The sequence below is a fragment of the Sinocyclocheilus grahami genome, unplaced genomic scaffold (genome assembly GCF_001515645.1).
Source record: "Sinocyclocheilus grahami isolate Dianchi unplaced genomic scaffold, SAMN03320097.WGS_v1.1 scaffold2207.1, whole genome shotgun sequence".
Classification (NCBI taxonomy): domain Eukaryota; kingdom Metazoa; phylum Chordata; class Actinopteri; order Cypriniformes; family Cyprinidae; genus Sinocyclocheilus; species Sinocyclocheilus grahami.
In genome coordinates this window covers 1-979 of record NW_015507386.1, presented here as the reverse complement: position 1 = coordinate 979, position 979 = coordinate 1, and the positions used below count along the sequence as shown (strand labels likewise).

The window sequence follows — 979 nt, the reverse complement described above, 5'->3', positions numbered from 1 at the left end:
ACACACACACACACACACACACACACACAATAAAAAAAACAACAACAACAAAAAATCACATCAGGGATTGATTCACAGTCATCTGTATTATAATATCAAATTGTATAAAGGGGGTCCACATCTTATTAAATACATATACTTTGCCTCTAATTCTGTATGTTAAAAAAATTAAATAAGAATAATTTTTAAAGATATACATTACTTTAAACTGGGGCAAAATATGAATCAGACATGTTCTCATGGCATTCACTCCTCTATATTATTTTAATAGCCAGACCGTAGCGTTTCAGTAGCACTGAAGGTTTCCCGTTTCTCTCCAGATTCCTGCTGCTTGGGTCAATCCGTCTGGGAAGTATCACATCGGAATAAAGAACGGTTATGATTTTTTCCCTAAAGCTCTCAAAGAGAGAATACAGGTAACGTATGATTATTTGTCAGCGCTGATGTTATATGCACAAACAAATGCATGTTTTGGCTTGTTTATTCATAATAAGTCCGATGTCTGGCGGTTCAGAAAGAGCGTAAGGAGAAGCTGTGGGATCCAGCACACAGAGCAGCTCTCGCCGAGGCCAGTCGCAGGATAGAAGAGTTTGACCAGACCCACCCGAACCCATCACAGGTCAGACCGCTGCTGCGATTTGCATGCTCGAATAAAAATAAAGCATGAGAAAATAAGGTGTTGTTGCACGGTGCTTTCTGATAGTTTTGCATGTTGAATATGGCATAAAATAAATGTGAGTTTCTGTTGTCAGATGGAGAAGCTACAGAAGGAGGAACTACAGTGTCACGTGGAGCTGTTAGGAGCCCTGGAGAAGAAGTACAGTGATCCAGGGCCGGTTTATGACTGTATATCGTGGCATGACGGCGTCACATGGAGGTCTGAGCATTTTCCAGCTTTAAAGGAATAGATCACGCAAAAATGAAAATGTGCTGATAATGTGCTCACCCTCAGATCACCCGAGATCAGGATGAGTTTGTT

General features: G+C 40.7%; 1 protein-coding gene across 1 annotated transcript in view; it reads left to right on the top strand.

Annotated features, from left to right (window-relative positions):
- The window catches only part of LOC107574388 (tripeptidyl-peptidase 2-like), a gene marked incomplete at its 3' end in the record, with an annotated part of 8,401 nt that extends 7,524 nt beyond the window's left edge, over window positions 1-877 (top strand). The window contains exons 3-5 of the mRNA XM_016260825.1: window positions 321-416; window positions 515-619; window positions 753-877. Coding sequence (XP_016116311.1) covers window positions 321-416; window positions 515-619; window positions 753-877 — 326 coding nt within the window. The remainder of the gene's footprint in view (window positions 1-320; window positions 417-514; window positions 620-752) is intronic.
- Window positions 878-979: the final 102 nt, after the last annotated feature.